This window comes from Saccopteryx leptura, chromosome X, assembly GCF_036850995.1.
Source record: "Saccopteryx leptura isolate mSacLep1 chromosome X, mSacLep1_pri_phased_curated, whole genome shotgun sequence".
Classification (NCBI taxonomy): Eukaryota; Metazoa; Chordata; class Mammalia; order Chiroptera; family Emballonuridae; genus Saccopteryx; species Saccopteryx leptura.
Window position 1 is genome coordinate 68,411,824 of NC_089516.1, and position 23,324 is coordinate 68,435,147.

The 23,324-nt window shown below is 43.4% G+C and overlaps 1 protein-coding gene across 1 annotated transcript in view; it reads left to right on the forward strand.

The window, feature by feature from the left end:
• The window catches only part of OPHN1 (oligophrenin 1), a 336,244-nt gene that overhangs the window by 143,248 nt on the left and 169,672 nt on the right, over positions 1 to 23,324 (forward strand). Inside the window, exons 7-10 of the mRNA XM_066356302.1 lie at positions 5,003 to 5,113; positions 15,403 to 15,507; positions 18,266 to 18,395; positions 21,886 to 21,986. Of these exons, the coding sequence (XP_066212399.1) occupies positions 5,003 to 5,113; positions 15,403 to 15,507; positions 18,266 to 18,395; positions 21,886 to 21,986 (447 nt within the window). The remainder of the gene's footprint in view (positions 1 to 5,002; positions 5,114 to 15,402; positions 15,508 to 18,265; positions 18,396 to 21,885; positions 21,987 to 23,324) is intronic.

Below are 23,324 nucleotides of genomic sequence, written 5' to 3' on the forward strand. Positions count from 1 at the left end.
GACCAGACTGAGCCAGGTACATGGACATGCACGCACACATATTCCTCCCTGGCTTTCACCTCTGATTCTACAGAGGTCAGAGGAAACCAGGACAGGAGCCAAGAGAAGCCAAAGGAGGAGGGTGGTGAGTCTACTAGGTGAAAAGGCTCTACTTCCTGGGAGTTGAGAAAAGTCCTTTTCCTGGTGAGTCTGTCTCAAATCCCTCTCCCTGGGCAGTAACTTAAGTAGATTGACGCCAAATTTCCACATTTCCAGGGGTTGAGTTTCTGTGCCTGAGAGTGTGAGTTCTTTGTGACCATCTGGGAACTCTCTGTTTTCAGTGATGGGGAGGGAGAATGAGGTATGTGAGCTTCATAGTTTTATGGAGACAAAATTTATTAGAACATGAGGCCAAGAGACCATGGAGGAGATTGGTGTTGACATCCCCATAGCACTTAAGGAACTGTTTGTCTAGCTCATCTCTTGTCTTGAAAGTGAAGAATTTGTTTAAACAGTTACTTCTGTACTCATTACAGTCTTGGGAGGGTAAATGGTCAGTAGACTTCCTCTGAAGTCCCCTCAGAGTTGGGGTATGACCTACGTGGTGGCTATGGCTATGGAGATGCAATTTAATGCTAATGACTCACTCACCCTTCCTGCAAACATAGGGATTCTCCCCTGAATGTGTCCTTTGGTGTCTGAGGAGATGTGACTCATCATCAAAACCTTGCCCACCCTCTCCATACTTGATAGCTACAATTATTTTTTTAAATTAATTTTAATGGGGTGACATTAATCAATCAGGGTACATAGGTTCAGAGAAAACATCTCCAGGTTATTTTGACATTTGATTATGTTGCATACCCATCACCCAAAGTCATATAGTCTTCCGTCACCTTCTATCTGGTTTTCTTTGTGCCCCTCCTCTCCCCCCACCCCTTCCTACCCCTCCACACTCCTGGTAATCACCACACTCTTGTCCGTATCCCTGAGTCTCATTTTTATGTCCCACCTATGTATGGAATCATATAGTTCTTAGTTTTTTCTGATTTACTTATTTCACTCAATAATGCTTCTTGCTCCTCTCTGCCACCCCCTTCTCTCTTTCTCTCTCTCTCACTCCTCTCTAAAATCAATAAATTAATTTTTTATTGATTTTAGAGAGAGAGGAAGGAAGAGAGTGAGAAACATTGATTTGTTGTTCCACTCATTTATGCATTTAGTTGTTGATTATTATTATTATTTTTAGGAAGGGAGAGGGATGAGAAGCATCACCTTATAGCTGCAGTACCTTAGTTGTTCATTGATTGCTTTCTCATATGTGCCTTGACCAGAGAACTCTAGCTGAACCAGTGACTCCTTGCTCAAACCAGCAATCTTGGGCTCAAGCCAACAACCTTGGGCTTCAAGCCAGTGACCATGGGGTCACTTCTACGATCCCAGGCCCAAGCCAATGACTCGGCATTTTGGCCGGTGAACCCATCCTCAAGCCCACAACCTTGGGGTTTGGAACTTGAGTCCTCATCATCCCAGGTCGATGCTCTATCTTCTGTGCCACTACCTGGTCAGGCTTCAGTGGTTGATTCTTATATGAGCCTGACCGGACATCAAACCCACAACCTTGGTGTGTGGGGATGACTCTCTAACGATTGAGCAACTTGGCCAGGGCTCCTTTCTGTCTTCTTGTTTCAGGGTGGCCTTGTCCAATCTAATGGTACAATGACCACCTTGCCTCCTTTCCTTCTTATCCCTTCACCTTTGCACCTTTTGGCCATCCTTGCCCTTCCTTAATCATTAGAGACTGGTCAGCATCAAACAGTCTTGGGAACAGAGCCTCAGGTCTGTTGACCACAGAAACCATTTAGGTCAAGTTAAAGAAAACATCTGGACTTCAGCCGTGTTTCAACCCTAGACCCATGAAAGCGGAAGGACCTTACTGACTGCACCCTCATGAAACCAGACACACTGAAGAGATGGCTGACACAGGGCCTGATACAGTGGTCCCTACCCTGGCCCACAACCCCAGCTGCCTTAATCACCACAATTAATCCTTTCCCGTCTGCAATGTGGCCAGTACCGCCTGGGCAGCCCTGTCCTGGAGCCCTGCTCACCGGCCAGACCTTCCTCCTCCTCTTGTGATGACAAGTGTTCTGAATGAGTTATTTCTTATGTGCTTTTATACTTTTATACCATTCCTGCTCATTAACACATCTATAAATGTGCATAATTATTTACACATGGAAGCAGTGTAGTGAATCGCCCCATATTGCACAATGCACTGTTTGCATCTCGCTCATTTGCTAAACGCAAGCTCTGTCCCTCGTTAGCTGCTGAGAGGTCGGGGAACTGACCTCGAGTGGGTTTCAAAAAGGAAAAAGGCAGTGCCGTGCCTGCAGCCCCTCACCTCGCCACCTCCTCGGAGTCCATTCTTCATACGAGTCCTCAGTGTCCTCTGCCGGGGCTCTGGTGGCCTGCCAGCGGTGAACCATGAAAGCAGGCCTAGGGGCTCTGAGGCCTGGGGAGAAACAAAATTATCAGGCTCCTGAAAGGGAAGTGCTTGAAAGAGTGGCCTGGACACCGGCTGGCCTGCATGCTGCCCATGGTTTCCGCCCTTAGTTCCCGCCCCAAGGTTCCCGCCCTGGCACTGCCATCACCTATGCGGAGCAGCGCCTCGCCTGGTAATTCCTCTTCACATTCTGATGGCGCGCCTTCTCCCTGTCGCCCATGACGGCCCAGTCTTCCTGGGAGAAGTAGGTGCGGATGTCCCTGAAGGCGTTGGGGGACTGGGGGAGACACAGTCACGTGACCCTGTGCAGCTGTCTAACCGGAACCGTGCCTTGCGCCTGGGGTCCGCGCTGCCCCCAGCCAGCTGTCCCTCGCTCACCTGCGGCGCTCCCTCAGTGCTACCCCGCGGGCTCCTGTCCATGTCCATGCTCTGGCCACCCTGCACTCCCAGCCCCAATGTACCTATGTGGGAGATGGTGCTGAGGCTGTCTGCTTGGCCCACCGGAGTGCATGCGTGGTGGGGGTCCCAAGAGGGGAAACGTGGGGGCCGGCAGCAGAAACGCAAGGACCGGCCAGGCCAGGGACTCCAGCCAAGCCAGTGATCCCTTGCTCAAGCCAGCAACTTGGGCTTTAAGCTATCGACCTTTGGGCTCAGTGACCATGGGGTCATGTCTATGATCCCATGCGCAAGCCGGCGATCCGCGCTCAAACTGGTGAGCCCGTGCTCAAACCGAATGAGCTTATAACATTTTCTTTTTGTTCACGCTCTCTCTTGAGTTCCTCTATTCTACTCTCAAGTTTATTGAACATTGTTATGACTGTTTGCTTTGAATTTTTTATCTGTCCAATTACCCATCTCCATTTCATTAGGATATTTCTCTGGAGTTTTATTCTTTTTTTTAAATTTATTTTATTTATTTTTTACAGAGACAGAGAGTGAGTCAGAGAGAGGGATAGACAGGGACAGACAGGAACGGAGAGAGATGAGAAACATCAATCATTAGTTTTTCGTTGCGTATTGCGACACCTTAGTTGTTCATTGATTGCTTTCTCATATGTGCCTTGACCGCGGGCCTTCAGCAGACCGAGTAACCCCTTGCTCAAGCCACCAACATTGGGTCCAAGCTGGTAAGCTTTTGCTCAAATCAGATGAGCCCATGCTCAAGCTGGTGACCTTGGGGTCTCGAACCTGGGTCCTCGGCATCCCAGTCTGACGCTCTATCCACTGCGCCACTGCCTGGAATGTTTTTGCTAGCTCTGCACTCCCTCCAGGTGGGGGAACCCTACATGCATAGGCAGCTCTGTGAGCGAAGTATTGCCTTGCCATACCTACCTCCTGGGTCGATATCTGGGAAGAGGCGCTCTCTTTATACAAGCTATGCTGCCCTCATGATTCTGTTGTATTTTGCTCCAGGAGGGGTGGCTGGGGATGTGCTTCAGTGCCCTGTGGTTGGCCATAGAGCCTGAATAGAGCTCCCATCTTCTATCCACATGCCCAGGAGGTGTAAACAGTGGTGCTCACTGGTCTCTTCGGTCCTGAGCTGTTCCTTCACCTCCTGCAGAGCCCTCATGGTTTCTCAGCTTTCTCTATGCTCTCTCTCTCTCTGTCTCTCCCTCTCTCTCTCTTGTTTGTTGTGCAAAAACTGTTTAATTGTTTCTCAGTTGTCTTTCAGGAGGAATTGTTCTAAGTAAAGGGGTACATTGGATGGGTTTTTGGGAGGCTGCAAGCCCAGCGTCCACATATGCCACCATCTTGGACCCACTGGAGAGTTCTTAAATAAAGTCTGATATTGGGTGCAGCAACAGGCTTCTGCTCTGATATGCTTTTATTCCCCATATTCAAATGTCTATACTATTTTTGAGACATTGGTTTTTCTTCTGACTTCAATTCTTTGTTGGATCTAAGAGGAGTACTTGATTTTTACCTTGTTTAGCATTTTTCTCCTGTGAGGATGGACATGAAAGCTTCCAAGCTTCTTACTTGTAGGACCAGAATCTGGAAGTCTTGCATTAGTCGTTTTTTATCTCTTGACTTCGTGTTCCCTATTTGTAACATAAAAGGATCAGATCACTCCTTGGTGCCTAAACTCTCCTCTAGCTCCAGCATTCTGTTTATTCCATAAGCCAGGGGTCCCCAAACTTTTTACACAGGGGGCCAGTTCACTGTCCCTCAGACCGTTGGAGGGCCGGCCTATAAAAACAACTATGAACAAATCCCTATGCACACTGCACATATCTTATTTTAAAGTAAAAAAACAAAACGGGAACAAATACAATATTTAAAATAAAGAACAAGTAAATTTAAATCAACAAACTGACCAGTATTTCAATGGGAACTATGCTCCTCTCACTGACCACCAATGAAAGAGGTGCCCCTTCCAGAAGTGCGGCGGGGGCTGGATAAATGGCCTTAGGGGGCCACATGCGGCCCGCGGGCCGTAGTTTGGGGACCCCTGCCATAAGCACTGACTAGCGTGAATGACAGTGCCAATTTGTGACATTTGTTACCATTTTACAGGCAGACCTGCAGGTGGACAAAGAGAGGCACATTTTTTTCGAGTCCTCCCTTGATTATGTTTATCAAATCCAGGAAGTTCAGGAGTCCAAGAAATTCAACATTGTGGAGCCGGTAAGTTCCATGTATTCTTTAACGCTCTAAAAATATTTTCCGGATGCTTGGTAAATGTGGAGAACTTTGATAGGTAAATTGGGATCTCAAAGAATGTGAATGTGTATAATTGTGATGAATCTCTCTCTTTCCTCCCCCATTTTTTCTCTCTAGCTATGATTTGTTTTTCTCTTTTTTTTCTTCCTCTCTTTTTCTTTCCCTCCCTGGGTTTCTCTATCACCCTTCTTTTTACCTTGTTTTCCTTCTTTCCTTCCTGCCATGCTTTCTTAAAGCCTTTGAAAGTGCCCATCATATACCAGGCACTGTGCTAGGAACTCATGTCTCTGCACTCAATGACTTCCCATTCTACTATTTTTACTTCTGTCTTTTTAACTTTTTTTTGCTTAAATCTCCTTAATTTAGTATAAAATTTGATGTGCTTTGATTTGACAAGTATTTTGAATTTTAACAACTTTTTTTATTACAAAAATGTATTCTTATTGCAGAAACGCTAGGAAAAACAAAACAACAAATTTCCTATACAGAGATATTCACTTTTAATATTGTGGCATTTTCTTCTCATATTCTCTGCTTACCTATTATATTTATTTCTCTTACCTATATGTACCCAGGTAGATTGGGTGTGTGTACATCTGTGTGCATAGATGTGCATTGCACATGAGTATATCTCTCTGTGTCCATGCGTGTCTGTCATTTGTGTATATTTATATATGTATATAAACGAGTATTTATTCACACATCTAATAAACACTTATTGTACTTCTATTATGTGCCGGGCACCGTGCTCAACACTGGTTGCCTATAGTGAATGAGCCAGACTCAATTTCTGTCTTTATGAATACTACGCTGTCATAGGGTAGACAGAAGGGAAGGAAAATATATATACATAAATAAAATAATTTTAAGTTGTGATAAGCACTAAAACAAAGAACAGAAATGGGTAGCTACTTTAGGTCAAGTAGTCAAGGAGATCCATCTGAAAGTGTCATTTAAGGTCTAAAGAACGTGAATATGAGGCAGTGCGAATCGTGGAGAAAGGAGATCCTGGGCACAGACAGATGAACAAGCATGGTCTTTTTTTTCTTTTAACATATTTTATTTTCTAAAGGAGTAGCTCCAGTCCTCACGTTACACGCAGCTCGTCCTCCAGGTTCAAAGCACATCCTCGCAGCCTTTCAAAGTGCCTGACACACTTTTTTTTTTTTTTTTGTATTTTTCTGAGGTTGGAAACGGGGAGGCAGTCAGACAGACTCCTGCATACGCCCACCCGGCATGCCCACCAGGGGGCGATGCTCTGCCCATCTGGGGCGTCGCTCTGCCACAATCAGAGCAATTCTAGTGCCTGAGGTAGAGGCCACAGAGCCATCCTCAGCGCCCAGGCAAACTTTGCTCCAATGGAGCCTTGGCTGTGGAAGGGGAAGACAGAGAGAGAGAGGAAGGAGAGGGGGAGGGGTGGAGAAGCAGACGAACACTTTTCCTGTGTGCCCTGGCCGGGAATCGAACCCGGGACTCCCGCACGCCAGGCTGACGCTCTACCGCTGAGCCAACCGGCCAGGGCCCTGACACGCTTTTAAGTTAGCTGCTACCCAGGCAAATGCAAACAGAGCGCGTTGCGGACGCGTCTTATCACTCAGCCTTCAATCCGTGTGTTCTTCCAACACTCCTTCTCCTGCCTGATTTATTTCATATTAAAAGGGCTGTCAATCTGTATCACAAGAACAGGTTGCGGAAAAGTGAGTGATGTTTGCTAAGTGGGTTTTCTGAGGTTATTTGTTATTGTTAACAATAACTGGCTCCCTCTCGGTGGCTATAGTCCCCACACACCCCACACGGTCCTTCCAGTCCCTACGTGCCTTTCTCTGCAGGTATCTATACACCAGAGGAACGTAGTCCGCGTACCGGACGCATTTACATTAGAAATGTGTTATAAGAAGGCTGTTGTAGACCCTTTTTTATTATCCATCAAATATATCTCTTTTTACCATCTGATGGCTTGGCAACAGGACCATTTTTCTTTCAAATAAAATAAATGCACTTGCAACATGGCAGAATATTCAGCATGGAAGAGGCTTTGTCTGGGTCAGTGCCTGCTGCATTCTGTGGGCGTCCTTACAACAGGATGCTAAGGATGCAATCTACAGCTCCTGGGGGGATTGCAATGGTGCTAGCTGCATTATTATTTTATGTTAGGGTATTGATTATTGCCTTCTCCTGTCATTTAGGCTAGCTTCCCTCACTTTTCTCTGCTACTTTGGCCTATAAATAGAATTCTTTCACAATTCCATAGTATTTATTTCTCACTGCTCCTGAAGGTGCCGGATTCTTTTTTTAAATTAATTTTAATGGGGTGACAATGATAAATCAGGGTACATATGTACAGAGAAAACCTCTCCAGATTATTTTGACATTTGATTTATGTTGCATACCCCTCTCCCAAAGTCAAATTGTCTTCCGTCACCTTCTATCTGGTTTTCTTTGTGCCTCCTCCCTCCCCCAACCCCCTCCCTCTCCTTTCTCCTCCCCACCTCCCCGTTAACATCACATTCTTGTCCATGTTTCTGAGTCTCATTTTTATGTCTCATCTATGTATGGAATAATATAGTTCTTAGTTTTTTCTGATTTACTTATTTCACACAGTATAATGTTATCAAGGTCCATCCATGTTATTGTAAATGATTCGATGTCATCATTTCTTATGGCTGAGTAGTATTCCATAGTATATATGTACCAAAGCTTTTTAATCCACTCATCCACTGACGGACACTGGGCTGTTTCCAGATCTTCGCTATTGTGAACAATGCTGCCATAAACATGGGGGTGCATTTCTCCTTTCGGAACAGTGCTATGGTGTTCTTAGGGTATATTCTCTCTCTTTTTTTTTTTCTGTATTTTTCTGAAGCCGGAAACGGGGAGAGACAGTCAGACAGACTCCCGCATGTGCCCGACCGGGATCCACCCGGCACGCCCACCAGGGGGCGACGCTCTGCCCACCAGGGGGCGATGCTCTGCCCCTCCGGGGCGTCGCTCTGTTGTGACCAGAGCCACTCTAGCGCCTGGGGCACAGGCCGAGGAGCCATCCCCAGCGCCCGGGCCATCTTTGCTCCAGTGGAGCCTGGGCTGCGGGAGGGGAAGAGAGAGACAGAGAGGAAGGAGAGGGGGAGGGGTGGAGAAGCAGATGGGTGCTTCTCCTGTGTGCCCTGGCCGGGAATCGAACCCGGGACTTCTGCACGCCAGGCCGACTACCACTGAGCCAACCAGCCAGGGCCAAGGGTATATTCCTAAAAGTGGAATAGGTGGGTCAAAAGGCAGTTTGATTTTTAATTTTCTGAGGAATCTCCATACTGTTTTTCACAGAGGCTGCACCAGTCTGCATTCCCACTAGCAGTGCAGGAGGGTTCCCTTTTCTCCACATCCTCGCCAGCACTTATTCTGTATTGTTTTGTTGATGAGCGCTATTCTGACTGGTGTGAGGTGATATCTCATTGTGGTTTTAATGCATTTCTCTATTGATTAGTGATGTTGAGCATTTTTTCATATGCCTATTGGCCATCTGTATGTCCTCTTTGGAGAAGTGTCTATTCATATTTTTTTTTTGCCCATTTTTTGATTGGATTGTTTGTCTTCCTGGTGTTGAGTTTTACAAGTTCTTTATAAATTTTGGTTATTAACCCCTTATCAGACGTATTGTCGAATATGTTCTCCCATTGTGTAGTTAGTCTTTTTATTCTGTTCTTGTTGTCTTTAGCTGTGCAAAAGCTTTTTAATTTGATATAATCCCATTTGTTTATCCTGTCTTTTATTTCACTTGCCCGTGGAGATAAATCAGCAAATATATTGTTGCGAGAGATGTCGGAGAGCTTACTGCCTAAGTTTTCTTCTAAGATGCTTATGATTTCACGGCTTACATTTATGTCTTTTATCCATTTTGAGTTTATTTTTGTGAATGATGTAAGCCGGTAATCTAGTTTCATTTTTTTGCAAGTAGCTGTCCAATTTTCCCAACACCATTTGTTGAAGAGGCTGTCTTTACTGCATTGTATGCTCTTACCTCCTTTGTCAAATATCAGTTGTCTATAAAGGTGTGGGTTTATTTCTGGGTTCTCTGTTCTGTTCCATTGATCTATATGCCTGTTCTTATGCCAGTACCAGGCTGTTTTGAGTACAATGGCCTTGTAGTATAACTTGATATTGGGAAGTGATACCTCCCGCTTTATTCTTTCTTTTCAAGATTGCTGAGGCTATTCATGTTCTTTTTTGGTTCCATATAAATCTTTGAAATATGTGTTCTATATCTTTGAAGTATGTCATTGGTATTTTAATTGGTATTGCACTGAATTTATAAATTGCTTTGGGTAATATAGACCTACAGTGTGTCCGTAAAGTCATGGTGCACTTTGGACCAGTCAAGGGAAAGCAACAAAAGTTGATAGAAATGTGAAATCTGCACCAAATAAACGGAAAACTCTCCCAGTTTCATACCTATTCAGTGCAGTTCAATGTGGGATCATGCACAATTTTTTTTAGCACTCCTTAGGTAGCTATCCCGTATAGCGTCTACAGATTTGTCACTGACTGATGGCCTACCAGAACGAGGTTTCTCCACCAAACTGCTGGTTTCTTTCAACTGCTTATTTCACCGAGTAATGTTATTCCTATGTGGTGGCACTTCTTTATAAATGCACTGACATTCACATTGCACTTTGGTCATGGATTTGAATTTAGCAAGCCACACTACACACTGAACTTTGCTCTGTACCGTCCACATATTGAATGGCATGTCTGTGGGCTGCTCTGCTGTATACACAGTGTTACATCATCATCTGCACATGCTCACATGCTGCAACATCATCCTACAGAAACTGGGAGGGTTTTCCTTTTGTTTGGTGCAGATTTTATATTTCCATCATCTTTTGTTGCTTTCCTGTGACCGGTCAAAAGTGTACCATGACTTTACAGACACACTGTATTAATGATGTTTATTCTACCTAACCATGAACACAGTATATGCTTCCACTTTTTTATATCTTCCTTGATTTCCTTTATTAATGTTTTATAGTTTTTTGAATACAAGTCTTTAATCTCCTTGGTTAAATTTACTCCTAGGTACTTTATTTTTTTGGTTGCAATAGTGAAGGGGATTGTTTCCTTAATTTCTCTTCCAGACAGTTCATTGTTGATATATAAAATTGCCTCTGATTTCTGAATGTTAATTTTATATCCTGTCACCTTGCTGAATTCATTTTTCAGGTCCAGTAGTTTTTTGACTGAGACTTTAGGGTTTTCTATGTACAATATATCATCAGCAAATAATGATAGTTTTACTTCTTTTCCAATTTGAATGCCTTTTATTTCTTCTTCTTGTCTGATTGCTGTGGCTAGGACTTCCAGAACTATGTTGAATAAGAGTGGTGAAAGGGGGCACCCCTCCCTCCTTGTTCCTGATCTTAAGAGGATTGCTTTTAATTTTTGCCCATTGAGTATGTTGGCTGTGGGTTTATCATAGATGGCCTTTATCATGTTGAGGTATGTTCCCAGTATTCCCATTTTGCTGAGAGTTTTGATCAGGAATGGGTGCTCGATTTTATCAAATGCTTTTTCTGCATCTATTGAAATTATCATGTGATTTTTCTCTTTCCTTTTGTTTATGTGATCAATCACATTGATTGATTTGCAAATATTGTACCAGCCTTGCCTCCCCAGAATAAATCCCACTTGATCATGGTGTATGATTTTTTTCATATATTGCTGGATCCGGCTTGCTAATGTTTTGTTGAGGATTTTAGCATCCTATCTTATGTCTTTTAATCAGATCATTTAATCCATTTACATTTAAGGTTATTATTGATATGCAGTTGTTTATTGCCATTTTATTCTTTAAAGCTGTATTCCTCTTTTGCTATATTCTTTTCCCACTTTGATCTGTTTACAACAGGCCCCTTAACATTTTTTTGCAGCATTGGTTTGGTTGTAATGGATTCCTTGAGGTTTTTTTTTTGTTTTTGTTTTTTTTTTTTTTTTTTTTTTTGGTCTGAGAAGCTTTTTATTTCTCCTTCAATTTTAAATGATAGCCTTGCTGGATAAAATAGTCTTAGTTGTAGATTCTTGTTCTGCATTACTTTGAATATTTCTTGCCATTCCCTTCTGGCCTCAAGTGTTTCTGTTGAGAAGTCGGATGTCATCCTTATGGGGGCTCCTTTTTAGGTGATAGCCTTTTTTTCTCTAGCGGCTTTTAATATTTTCTCTTTATCACTTAGCTTTGGTATTTTAGTTATGATGTTTCTTGGTGTTGATTTTTTGGGGTTTCTCTTTAATGGAGTTCTCTGTGCTGCTTGAACTTGTGAGAGTTTCTCTTGCATTAATTTAGGGAAGTTTTCAGCTATGATATGATTGAACAAAGTCTCTATCCCTTGTTCTTTCTCTTCTCCAGTAACCCCTATGATGCGGATGTTATTTCTCTTCATGTTGTCACAGAGCTTTCTCAGAGTTTCCTCAGACTTTTTCAGTCTCTTTTCTTTTTTCTGCTCTGCTTCCATGCCTTGGTTCAACTTGTCCTCCAACTCGCTGATTTGATCCTCAGCTTTATCCATCCTGTTTTTAATTCCTTCCATTGTGGTATTCATTTCTGATATTGTATTTGTCATCTCTGACTGATTCTTTTTTAATATTTCAATGTCCTTTTTTATACTTGCTATTTCTTTATTTAGGTGTTCATAATGACCATCCGTTGTTGTTCTAAGATCCCTAAGCATCCTAAGAATCATTATTTTAAACTCTGCATCCAGAAGTTTGGTTATTTCCATATCACTCAGTTCATTTCCTGGAGGTTTCTCTTGTGGTTTCATTTGGATTGCACTTCTCTGGTCTTCTCATTATGTCTGTGTGTTTGGGTGTGTTGTTTGTAGAGCTGGTTGAGTCTAGGCTTTGTGTTACCTGCCTTCAATTTTCAGTTGTGTTATTTCTAGGTCTTCTTGGGTTGGTATCAGCTATTATTTGTAATCCACTGTCAGATTTGGCTTTTCTAGTAGGGCGACTTTGAAGTCTTGATTTGTTTGTTTTCTTAACATGTGGTAGTTTTGTTTGCTGATCTCAGCAGGGGGCTTATTTGAAACTATCCAGGAATATGGGTGTTACCTGAGACTCTGAAGGCTTGTTCTGCCAGTAACTCTCCCAGGGGTGGGGTGTTTTTTCAGCTTCAGTAGAGGGAGGTGTATCTCAGATCTCCATGGAGACCTGAGTTACTGCCCCTCCTCCCCACTTCTTGTTTTCAGCTGTGTCTTTTTTTTAAATTTAAATTTAAATTTTTTTCACAGAGACAGAATGAGAGTCAGAGAGAGGGATAGATAGGGACAGACAGACAGGATTGGAGAGATGAGAAGCATCAATCATCAGTTTTTCGTTGGAGCACTTTAGTTGTTCATTGATTGCTTTCTCATATGTGCCTTGACTGTGGACCTTCAGCAGACCAAGTAACCCCTTGCTCGAGCCAGCAAACTTGGGTCCAAGCTGGTGAGCTTTGCTCAAACCAGATGAGCCTGCTCTCAAGCTGTTGACTTTGGTGTCTCGAACCTGGGTCTTCCACATCCCAGTCCGATACTCTATCCACTGCACTACCGCTTGGTCAGGCTCACCTGTGTCTTGTGCTGATTGGAGCTGGAGAGATGTCGCTCTTCCACGCTCCCTACCAGGCTTGTTGTGGCTTCTCCTTTGCTCCTTGGTTTTTTTTTTTTTTTTTTTTTTTTTTTTTGCATTTTTCTGAAGCTGGAAATAGGGAGAGACAGTCAGACAGACTCCCGCATGTGCCCGACCGGGATCCACCCGGCACGCCCACCAGGGGCGACGCTCTGCCCACCAGGGGGCGATGCTCTGCCCATCCTGGGCGTCACCATGTTGCGACCAGAGCCACTCTAGCGCCTGAGGCAGAGGCCACAGAGCCATCCCCAGCGCCCGGGCCATCTTTGCTCCAATGGAGCCTTGGCTGCGGGAGGGGAAGAGAGAGACAGAGAGGAAGGCGTGGCGGAGGGGTGGAGAAGCAAATGGGCGCTTCTTCTGTGTGCCCTGGCCGGGAATCGAACCTGGGTCCTCCGCACGCTAGGCCGATGCTCTACTGCTGAGCCAACTGGCCAGGGCTGTTCCTTGGTTTTTGAGAGCTGTTCTGGTAGTCCGTAGTTGGTTTTTCACGCTGATTGTTCGTAAATTAATTTGTAATCCTGTTTTGTGGTGTGAGCTGGAAGTCTGTGCATCTGCCTACTCCACTGCCATCTTCAGGTCTCCCCAAGCATGGTCTTTAACTCAGGAAAGAATGGTATAATCATGAGGGGAAGATTAGGCTTTAGATGTTGGTGAGATACAAGGGAATTGCAGCAGATCCTGTCTTAGAGAAAGTTATAGAAGCTCTAGTTGTGGTCAGGGTGTTTGATTGTGGTCTCAGGGCAGTGGGAACCTCTGAGAAGCATTAAGCAGAATATGACATGAGCTGAATTGGTTGTAGGGAGAATGGCTTGGAAGAAGCCAACAGTGGTAGTGTGGAAACCAGTTAAAAGGCTACTGCAAAAGTCTAGGCAAGAGAAGAGGTTGGTTTGTGCTAGGGTAATGGTGATGGAAATGGAAAACAAGGGCTGTATTAGAGATATTTGGAAGCAAAACTGGCAGGAATTACTAGTGGTTGGACAGAGACATGAGTGAAGGAGAAATCAGGTGTGATTTTTTTTGGTATTTTTCTGAAGTGAGAAATGGTAAGGCAGTCAGACTCCCACATCCACCCACCCAACCAGGATCCACCCGGCATACCCACCAGGGAGCAATGTTCTGCCCATCTGGGCAATTGTTCCTTTGTGGCTGGAGCCATTCTAGAGTCTGAGGTGAGGCCATGAAGCCATCCTTAGCCCCCAGGCCCACTTTGCTCCCGTAGAGCCTTAGCTGTGGGAGGGGAAGAAAGAGATAGAGAGGAAGGAGAGAGGGAAGGTTGGAGAAGCAGTTGAGCACTTCTCCTCTGTGACCTGACTGGGTATTGAACCCAGAACCTCCACATGCTGGGCCGATGCTCCATTGCTGAGCCAACTGGGAAGGGAGTAGGCATGATTTTTTACATTCTGGTTTGATGACATGATTAGGTGGTGTTAGCATTTCCTGAGATGAGAAAGCTTGGGGAAAAAACAGTAAAATTGTGTATACTACTGTGTGTGTGGTACATATACACATGTATATACACACACATAGCTATGTGTATAGTATGTAGTGATTTATGTACACATGTGTGTATATACATAGTTTTTATATGTATTTATGTATATATATACATATAGGTTGTATTTTTATATATGTATGGTGTTTGTGCATATTTATGTGTGCTCACCTGTTAGTTTCTTAAAATTAGAGCAATATACTTCACTATTGCCAACATTGAGCATTATTTTAGAAATCTATTTAAATGATAAAAAGCTATATTTTGTTTTCATTAATATATATTTGAATTTTAATGGGGTTGAATATTTTGGACATTAAAAATATGGTATTGGTCATTTGTATGTCTTCTTCTGGAACTACCTCAAAACACTTCTAACTTGAAATTGGGTTCAGGCTTCTTGGATTCTTTAGCATTATGGTGATCTTCATAAAGGGACAGAGCCTTAGTTTAAATGACACTTTCAGAGGACCTCCTTGACTACTTGACCTAAAGTAGCTGCCCATTTCTGTTCTTTGTTTTAGTGCTTATCACAACTTATAATTATTTTATTTATGTATATTTTTCCTTCCCTTCTGTCTACTCCATGACAGTGTAGTATTCATAAAGACAGAAACTGAGTCTGTCTTGCACATTATAGGCAACCAGTGTCAAGCACAGTGCCTGACATATAATAGAAGGACAATAAATGGTTATGGGATGAATGAATGGAAAAATGAATATTAGTCAACAAATATTTATTTAGTACTTACTCTGTGCTAGTCCTGAGGATTTAGAGAGAAAAGAGAGCAAAGACAGTCTATCCCCATACTGTCCATATTATGAATGGTTTTATATGCTATCTGAAAAAGATACACATGAATCAATCTATTAGTAGTTCTTATTTTCTGAAGCTGAGTTCAGTGTAAATGTTTAACCTAGTAAGAGAATAGCTTTGTGTAGATATGTTTGTATTTGCATGACTGCTTTTAACACTACAGTATACTAGAGAAACACACTGTGGAGTTTCTTTTCTGTTTTCTTTTTTTGAAAACTCACTGTGGAGTTTTCTTTATTTGATCAATGAGAAGATGCTGATGATAAAGTTATTATTTCACATTTTCCCTAGGTGTTGGCCTTTCTACATAGCCTCTTCATTTCCAACAACCTGACTGTGGAGCTCACACAGGATTTCCTCCCATACAAACAAAAGCTCCAGCTCAGTTTGCAGAATGTAAGTTTGCATGTGGGTTTTCTCACCTGTCTCTGCGTTATAATTGGATTTAAGCCCTAATGACCTTGACATTGGAATTCTAAGGTTTTGCACCCTGGCCAATTAGTCAAGACATACTAGTGTGGATCACAAATATTTTAGTGTGCTGGACTCTTCATGCTCTTCTATTATTAGCTCTTCCCTGCCTTTGGGGATGACTATTGTTCAAACCCACCCTTCCATCCTCTAACACCTCTGTCTATCCAGTAGTTATTGTGTTGCTAATTTGTTGCCTCTCTCCCAGATCAGACCCAGCTATGGGCTTGTTTCAGCTCAGGTTCTCCGCTACTGCCCTACTTGGCACTCAAGTTACTCTGTAGGTCTTATTATTGTGACTGCCTTTTCCCTCTCTCTTCCAAATTATTTTTAAAGATTTTCTCCACCTTCTCTCCCATATTGGTCCTTATAGATGGGCTTAGGCACAGCTTTCCCATTCTTGTCACATATTTTTTTTTTATTCTTACTCATTAATTTAACTCACATTTAGTGAATACTTATGGATATAATGAACATCTCCATACCAGGCATTATGACAAGCCTCACACTACATTGAGGCATGTTAGATTTTCTGTCTTCAAGAAATATACAGTCTGTTAGAGGAGAAGGTCATAATCACAGATAAATCATAATCCCTTATGATAAATGCTGTAATAAAATTTATTAACAAATGCTACACCAAAAATTTTAAAGAAGCACAGAGTTGAACAGTTGACTGCCTAGAACATTCAAAGAAGGCATCACTGAGGTAGTGACTTTGAGCTAGTTGTTACATTACATGAATTTTATAGATGGATTTTTAGATGAAAATGGTTGGTAAGAGTCCATGGAAAAAAAATTCACTTGTGTTGTTATTTTTCTTTTGGGGAACTCTCCTTTCTGGAGACCGTCCTTCACCTGAGTGGGGGAGCCTTTATCTTCTGCTGAGTTACAAAGTGTTCCTATTACCAGGTTCATAACTGGAATCTTCCTTCAAATATAGTTTGACAAGTATGAGTTTAGCAATCCTTTACATGAATATAGATGTGAACTCATTTAGAAAATAATGAGAAGAATGGGCCCAGCTTGGTAGGGCATTCCAGATCACTTTTGTCACTGTGATCATGTGACAATCTTGACACTAAATACTCAGGATCTCTGATGATTTTCATACCCACTTTTCTTCCTTCCTTCCTTCCTTCCTTCCTTCCTTCCTTCCTTCCTTCCTTCCTTCCTCCCTCCCTCCCTCCCTCCCTCCCTCCCTCCCTCCCTCCCCTCCCCTCCCCTCCCCTCCCCTCCCCTCCCCTCCCCTCCCCTTCCCTCCCCTCCCCTCCCCTCCCCTCCCCTCCCCTCCCCTCCCCTTCCTTTCCCTCCCTTCCCTTCCCTTCCCTTCCCTTCCCTTCCCTTCCCTTCCCTTCCCTTCCCTTCCCTTCCCTTCCTTTCCCTTTTCTTCTCTTCCTTTTTAGTGAGAGAGAGAGAGAGACAGAGGCGGGGATAGACAGGAAGGGAGAGAGAGGAGAAGCATCAATTCTTCATTGCAGCATCTTAGTTGTTCATTGATTGCTTTTTCTTATGTGCCTTGACCTGGGGGCTCCAGCAGAGCGAGTGACCCTTTGCTCAAGCCAGAGACCTTTGAGCTCAAGCCAGCAACCATGGGGTCATGTCTATGATCCCACTCTCAAGCCAGTGATGTTGTACTCAAGCTGGTGAGCCGATGCTCAAGCCAGCAACCTCAGGTTTCGAACCTGGGTCCTCAGGATCCCAGGTCGACACTGTATCCACTGTGCCAGTGCCTGGTCAGGTGATACCCACATTTCAACTCTGTTTTGGAATTGTGATTTGGTTGTGTATTTTTAAAATATTACTTCTTACCATTAGCTTTTGGTATTCGTGATTATGAAAAGAGAAGTCTTCTGCTCACTGATCTTCAAAGAGAGCCCCCTCAGACATTTTATCCTAATGGCCAGAATTTAATTCAGAGACAGGTGGGCAGTAGCTTTACTTGAGGCAGACTTTGGAGTTGCCATGGCAATATTATCTTTGGGAACCTTCTTTACAGTCTCTCTTTTGGTGAAATGGGTCAGACTCTTGCTCAGAATTCTACGTGCCCTTACTTATTGGAGTCCTACGTGATTCCTATTAGAAAAAAGTCTCTCAAATGTGTGTTTCTGGGTACATTGCCATTTATGTTTTTTTCCTTTCAGTCTTTACTACTGATACACTCTGTAAAACTGTTTTCTATGGCATTTAACACTTTTTTAAAAATATTTTTCTGAAGTTGGAAATGGGGAGGCAGTCAGACTCCTGCATGTGCCCGACCAGGATCCACCCGGCATGCCCACCAGGGGGCGATGCTCTGCCCATCCTGGGCGTCGCTCTGTTTGTGACCAGAGCCATTCTAGCGCCTGAGGCAGAGGCCATGGAGCCATCCCAGCACCGGGGCCAATTTTGCTCCAGTGGAGCCTCGGCTGCAGGAGGGGAAGAGAGAGACAGAGAGGAAGGAGAGGGGGAAGGGTAGAGAAGCAGATGGGCACTTCTCCTATGTGCCCTGGCCGGAAATCAAACCCAGGACTCCTGCACGCCAAGCCAACGCTCCACCACTGAGCCAACCGGCCAGGGCCTAACACTTTTTTCTTTCTTTGCTGTGTTGTAAAGCCAATAGAACTCTAAATCTCTGACAAGAAACTGCTAATTCATGATGGTGGTGATGATGGTAATGATTATGATGATAATGTCTTGGCAGACAAGAAATCATTTCTCCAGCACCCGAGAAGAAATGGAAGAACTTAAGAAAAGGATGAAGGAGGCTCCCCAGACATGCAAACTTCCAGGACAGCCAACCATCGAAGGCTATCTCTATACCCAAGAGAAATGTGAGTGGGAATGCAAGGATGCCAGTTGGGTTTTAGTAAGCTGCCACCTACTGTCTCTTGATCTTTCCTGACTGTGGGCACCAATAATGATCACAGGCTCCTGAGAGCTACATCTCTTTGAAGAGCAGCCTGGGAATAGTGAGAGTAAAAAGTAAGGTGAAATCGGAGAGGGAGCTTAAGGATTTATCTTATAAAGGCTCTGGGATGATAAGCCCTCAGGTTTTCTTTGAGCTTCAAAATGAGGATTGTTAATCATCTAGTCCCTTTAATGACTCTGATGGAGCAATAAGTGGATGTAGGAGGTGGAGGCAGAAAAAGAATATTTATTATACCTACTATGTGCTAGGCATGGTGCTGAGTGCTATAGACTAGACGAGATCGGGCGCTTTCAGGGTGGTATGGCCATAGACTGCTGAGTGCTATAAATACACTATCTCATTTAATCTTTTATACCACCGTATCATACCCATTTTACACATGAGGGCCCTGAGGATTGGAGATATCACTAGTTGAATGGCACCCAACTATCAAGTAACAGGCCTAAGAGTAAACTCAGGTCTTGAAATGTCAAAACCTACACTCCCACCACTGTACTCTCTATCTTCCAGTGCCGTAGGATTGCACAATTGGTCATAAAGCACTGAGTAACCATTGTTATTTCAGTGGGCAAGAAAGTTGTTTACTGATAACCAGGGGCAACGGGTTAACTTACCAGTCACCAAATATTGTAGATGATTCAAGCTTTCCTGCCTCCTAAGTTACGTTATGCAAATATATATGTACTGTTTGATTTTCCTTATGAATTGTGAGCCAATGTCCACAAACCCTGTGATTTATTCCCTGGCCAGCATTATTCTACTTGAGGAGTAGGCAGAGAGGCTCCTCAGAGGTTACCAGTGGCAAAAAACCAATCTGCAAAACAGGATATTGTAGCAGTGGTATTGCCTTGCATTTCCTCCCTTATAGCAGTTAACTTTTGATGGTTTTCAAACACGTGTTCTTTTCATCAGGTCATCTCTTCAGCTCTGCATTATTGACATTGGGGACTTTGTTTTGAGGAGGCCACCCTGTGTGTTATAGGATGTTTAGCAGCATCTCTTCCCAATTCATTTGAATAGAACTCACCAGGTGTGGTAACCTGAAATGTCTTTAGATGTTGCCAAGTATCCCCTAGGAGGCAGAGTTGCCCCTGGTTGAGAACCACTGTCATATTATAAAAGAGATTCAGAGTAATGGGTTTGTAATCTTGGCTCTAGTACTAAGTAGCTATGGGACCCTTCTGTGCCCCAGTTTTCTGTGGATGTGGCATTGCCACTTAGTCGATTGTATGCTTACTGAGCATCCTTTTTCCCAGACAATATTCAGTACATTAGGCATACCAAAAAAATTGAATCAAGTTTTGCTTTTGAGCTCAGGAAGTACACAGTCTAATGAGGAAGACAGACAAGTATATCAACAATTGTAATGTAATGTGTGGATCATATCTGCAAGGAGCATATGTATAGGGGCTTCACTGAGGAAGTGCTGTTCAAACTGGAACTTGAATTATGAGTGAGATATTAACAGGTACAGATGAATGGAAAAAGCCTGACCAGGTGATGGTGCAGTGGACAGAGCATCGGACTGGGATGCGGAGGACCCAGATTCAAAACCCTGAGGTCACCAGCTTGAGCACGGGCTCATTCAGCTTGACTGTGGGGTTGCTAGCTTGATCATGGGATAATAGGCATGACCCCATGATTGTTGGCTTGAGCCCAAGGTCGCTGGCTTGAGCAAGGGGTCACTCGCTCTGCTAGAGCCCTCTGATCAAGGCACATATGAGAAAGCAATCCATGAATAACTAAAGTGCTGCAATAGCAAGTTGATGCTTCTCATCTCTCTTTCTTCCTGCCTGTCTGTCCCTATCCATTCTTCTCTCTGTCACTCTCTGTCTCTTTCACACACAAGAAAAGATTAAGGGAAAGAAAATTCTAGGTGTATACCACTGCACAAGAAAAGTCCCAGCCTGACCAGGCAGTGGTGCAGTGGATAGAGCGTTGGTCTGGGATGCGGAGGACCCAGGTTCGAGACCCCAAGGTCGCCAGCTTGAGTGTGGGCTCATCTGGTTTGAGCAAAGCTCACCAGCTTGGACCCAAGGTCGCTGGCTCAAGCAAGGGGTTACTCAGTCTGCTGAAGGCCCATTGTCAAGGCACGCATGAGAAAGCAGTCAATGAACAACTAAGGTTTCGCAACGAAAAAAAAAACCACTGATGATTGATGCTTCTCATCTCTCTGTGTTCCTGTGTGTCTGTTCCTATCTGTCCTTCTCTCTGACTCTCTGTCTCTGTAAAAAAAAAAAGTCCCAGAGCTGTATTAAGATGTAGCTTATCTATAGGGGCTCGCTTTGCCAAGAATATACCCGTTGTCCTGATGCCCCATTCATTCATTCTATTTTTTTTCTTTGTGGGAGAGAGGACAGACAGACAGGAAGGGAGAGAGATGAGAAGTATAGACCAAGCCAGTGACCCCTTGCTCAAGCTAGCAACCTCGGGCTCAAGCCAGCAATCATATGGTCATATCTCTGAGCCCACGCTCAAGCCGACGACTTTGGGGTTTCCATCCTGGGTCCTAAGCATCCCAGCCCAATGCCTTATCCACTGTGCCACCTCCTGGTTAGGCTCCCATTCACTCTTAAGTATGTCTAGAATATTAATGGTAAATTATATGGCCACCTAGTTATTTGGTAACTGAAAGTAATTCAATGAGACAAGAACATGGAGGTTAAGGGTTGCATAAAACAAAGTTGAAAAGATAAATATTATCATATTATGAAGGGCCTTCTGGGTTAATGTAAGCAAGTTTGGATATAGTGGGAAAACCGTGGGTGGTTCATGATGAGAGGAATGACGTAGAGATGTATAGTTGAAAATATTTCTCTAGCAAAGGAGTGGAGAATGGACTAGAGAGCAGTGATCAGAGATCGGGGAAACCGGAGGGTAGGCCACTGAAATAATGAATTGGAGAAATAGTGAATTTTTGTTTTGCCTGAAATATTTCATAAAACATAAAAAAGAGAAGTCAGAAATAGGATACAAAACGAATTCACTTCCCAAAGAGGAGGAATGGAGGAGACAGCTGAAAGAGAAAGTCAGGGGATAGAATGGGCAGAACCCAACCACCAATCAAATGCAGCACATTACAGGGAAGTTGGAGTGGAAGGTACAGGTTTGTAGCTTGTATGGTAGGATATGTAGTGGTAGCATTCATAGGGAACATGGAAAGGTGAGTGGTTTGGAACAAGCCAGAGCACATGTGGAAAATAGTGCCCGAGGATTCAGATATCCATATGTGCAATGGGAAGGTGATGGCGCAGGACTGGTGCTCAGGGGAGGAGAGGGCTGGATCTGCAGTGTGACCCTGAGGACAAGCTGTGCCCATCTCCATCTTAGGGGTGGACTGACTGTGCAGCCAAAACATTACCTTGTCAGCTCACTTTTGCCTATCTTTCTAGGGGCTTTGGGTATCTCCTGGGTGAAATATTACTGCCAGTATGAGAAAGAGACCAAAACACTCACCTTGACGCCAATGGAGCAGAAGCCAGGTGCTAAGCAGGTCAGTTCTTTGTGCCACACTTTTTGCAATGCATCTGCAACTGCATCTTAGAAAAGAGTATATGTTAACTTAGTGTCAGAGAACCAAATCCATCACTGTCACGTGAAACCATGACTTCACATATTGTCCTTGGCCTAGGTTTGCCTTGGGTGAAAGATCACTTGAGTGAAAGGTCTCTGTTAATTATGCCAGGCCTTGTGAGAGTACCTGTGTGCTTTCCTACCATTTACTAAATTATTATGACTGCCTGTCACATTGTACAAAGAAAACTTGCAAAACTATGGATGAATTGTAGGTAGAGTGTATGAATTGCTATTAAGAAGGCTCTATTAGAAGGTTGTTTTGAATAGCAAGAGTTTAAAATAATAGATCATTTACCCAAATTCTTTTTTAAAACAGTTAACCTGTTGACTAAAGTCAGAGTAACTTGTATCTCAGTCTGTTTGATACTTAAATATGTTTAAGCCATTAAAGTCTCTCCTGCCCTCCACACCTTCCCCTGTGCCTCAAAGGGCAAGATGAGTTTAACACACTGAGTGCATAGTTTACTCACCAGGATGTTCCTGACATGTTGGTATGTGTTGCGTAATTTGTTATGTTAGACCGTGCAGCCAAAAATTTTATTCTGTAATCTCACTTTTGCTTATCTTTGTGTGAGTTTTGGGAAAACACACACACACACACACACACACACACACACACACACACACACACTCGCTTGAGGATTTCTTAAGATAAAAGCTGATAGATTATTAATATTATAACATAGTCCTTTTAACTGTCTCTCAGACAGTGTCTTGGTCGTGACCTTTAAGAATTTAATTCCTTACAAATTGACAATGTGAAACAATGTCACTTGTTAGCATTGAATGTGGTGGTGCTTGGTGACCTAAGTTTAGGTAGGAAGGATATTGGGCCCATTTTTCTCTATTATGATGCTTTCCATAGAAGATCTCTGTTGTGTGGCTTGTTCATAGAAAAAAATTTTCTTTAGATAATTTTTTTAAGAATTTTATTTATTCATTTTAGAGAGGAAAGAGAGAGAGAGATAGAGAAGGGTGGAGGAGCAGAAAGCATCAACTCCCATATATGCTTTGACCTGTCAAGCCCAGGGTTTCAAACTGTGGTTTCCTCAGCGTTTTAGATCAACGTGTTATCAACTGCGCCACCACAGGTCAGGCTGTTCATAGAAAATTAGAGAGGACTGAGATTTAGCACCAGGCTGCTGAAAACTGCTTTTGCTTATTTAGTTAGTTATTTTTGTCTTTAAGTACCTGCTTTGTTACTCTGCATTGAATGAGGACTAAAGATGGGACACAACTGTAATGAAGCATACCA